Here is a 2,062-nt window from a genome sequence, read left to right on the forward strand (position 1 = left end):
AAAAAAAAAGAAAGTATATATATATATATATATATTAAATCATAAGAGATTGATTTTTCCTTTTTTTTTTTCTTTCTTTGCTCTCTGTACTTCTCTCTCTATATATATCTGTATCTGTATATTTCTGTTTCTGTGTGTCTGTTATCCTATTGTGATGAAACACGAAGAAGAAGAATATTGGGATTCTCGCCTTGTTACCATCACTTATATATATATATATATATATATATATATATATATATATGTTCTGGTGTGATGTTTTGATCATTATGTAAACAAGAAGGAAATAACAAAACAACAACAAAAAATTGGTGGATTCCAGTAGACAGAGAGACCAAAAGAAATAAATAAATAAAAAAGAAATAAAAAAGGAGTCTAATGGAGTATCTCAACAATTGTAAGAGATTTTCAATAGTTCTACTTTAACGTACTGATGTTCTTGTAAATGAACTATTGTGATTAGACTTTAATTCTTTTTTTTTTGATTTTCTGCAGCTCCTGCTACTAGTGCTAGTGCCAGTGATGATTATATGTGTTTTTTTTTTTTTTTTGGAACCAATATATATATATAAAGAAAGAAAAGTATTAGAATGATGTTTATCTGCAGAAATAAAAGGGAGTTTAAATTGTTAAAAAAAAAAAAAATCAATAAACGAATAATCTCTTCTTTTCATTTTTTTCTTGGTTGTATTTATCTTTCCACATAGGGGAATAGCATTTAAAAGAGAAGGCTAGAGGGCGAATATTAAAAAAGAAAAAAAAAACACACACACTCACACAATAAAAGAAAAAGGAGTAATAAAAAGGCAAAGAGGTGAAAGGAAGAAATTAGGTTGATTTAATTAGAGTTCAGGGAGGAGGAAGACACAGGCGTGTATACATAGAAAGAGAGAAAAAAGAGGGAATAGAAAGATACACAGATCAAACGAATAAGCAAACAAAGAAAAGAAAAAAAAAGAACACATAAATAGAGATATCTTTCTTGTTTCCTCTTCCGGACTCTTCTACATTATATCATCAATCTTTTGGAATTCTTTTCGAATTCATTCAATTACTCTACTTGTTTATATTTATTACAAACAAGAACAAATAAATTATAAATAAATATAAATAAACGATGCCGATATCTGCCAGTGCGATGCGCCTTATTATGCGGCAGGTGCACGAGATCGCAACCAAACCAGTCCCTGGTGTACAAATCATACACAATGATGATAACACCGGCAATAGTAATAATAATAGTAGTAGTAGTACTACCGATACACTCAGTGAATTGCATGTAAATCTCACCGGACCAGAAGAAACCCCTTTCGCCGGTGGTCTCTTTCACGTTGTGTTGTACTTTGATGAGGGATACCCGTCTGTTCCCCCACGAGGTTTATTCCGCACAAAAATATTTCACCCCAACGTTTCTGAAAAAGGTGATATTTGTGTAAATGTGTTAAAGAGAGATTGGGATCCTGGTCTGGGACTACGCCATGTGATTACAGTTATTCGCTGTTTGTTGATTGAGCCGAATGCCGAAAGTGCACTCAATGAAGAGGCCGCTCGATTGTTGTTAGAAGATTACGATGCCTTCAGACGAAAGGCAGAAATGATGACAAAAGTACATGCCATGAGAGGAATAAGACCACAACAACAATCAATACAATCAATACAACAACAAGGAGGAAGAGGAGGAGGAGATCCTTCACATGCATTAGGTGTAGATCTCTACAATACATCATCCCAACAACAACAACAACAATTAATAAATAAAGAAGATCTCTCAACTGTCGTATTTCACTCAGGAGTTGTGGATGCCGCGGCCGCAGAGAATGGAGTTGGGGTTCAACAACTCCGCAATGCACCGGATTCCGCATTAAATTTGAGAAATGCCGATAATGGAAATTCAACTCTCGCAGTGAACTCCAAAAAGGCAGTGGATAAAAAACGTGCGGCTCTTAAGCGCATTTAAATTAGAGTTAAAAAAAAGAAGAAAAGAAAGAAAGAGAGAAGGAAAGAAAAAGGGGAAGTTATAAACATTGTGAATGTAACTATGGTGAGAAAGAAAAAAAAAAAA

At 33.6% G+C, this 2,062-nt stretch overlaps 1 protein-coding gene across 1 annotated transcript; it reads left to right on the forward strand.

Annotated features, from left to right (window-relative positions):
- Positions 1-1,117: 1,117 nt before the first annotated feature.
- TM35_000232000 (ubiquitin-conjugating enzyme) lies at positions 1,118-1,957 on the forward strand (the record flags this gene model as incomplete). The annotated part of the gene is made up of 1 exon (XM_029027440.1): positions 1,118-1,957. One exon carries the CDS (start codon positions 1,118-1,120, stop codon positions 1,955-1,957), a length of 840 nt encoding a protein of 279 aa, XP_028881295.1.
- Positions 1,958-2,062: the final 105 nt, after the last annotated feature.

This window comes from Trypanosoma theileri (assembly GCF_002087225.1).
Source record: "Trypanosoma theileri isolate Edinburgh chromosome Unknown TM35_Tth_23_V1, whole genome shotgun sequence".
NCBI classification, from domain to species: domain Eukaryota; phylum Euglenozoa; class Kinetoplastea; order Trypanosomatida; family Trypanosomatidae; genus Trypanosoma; species Trypanosoma theileri.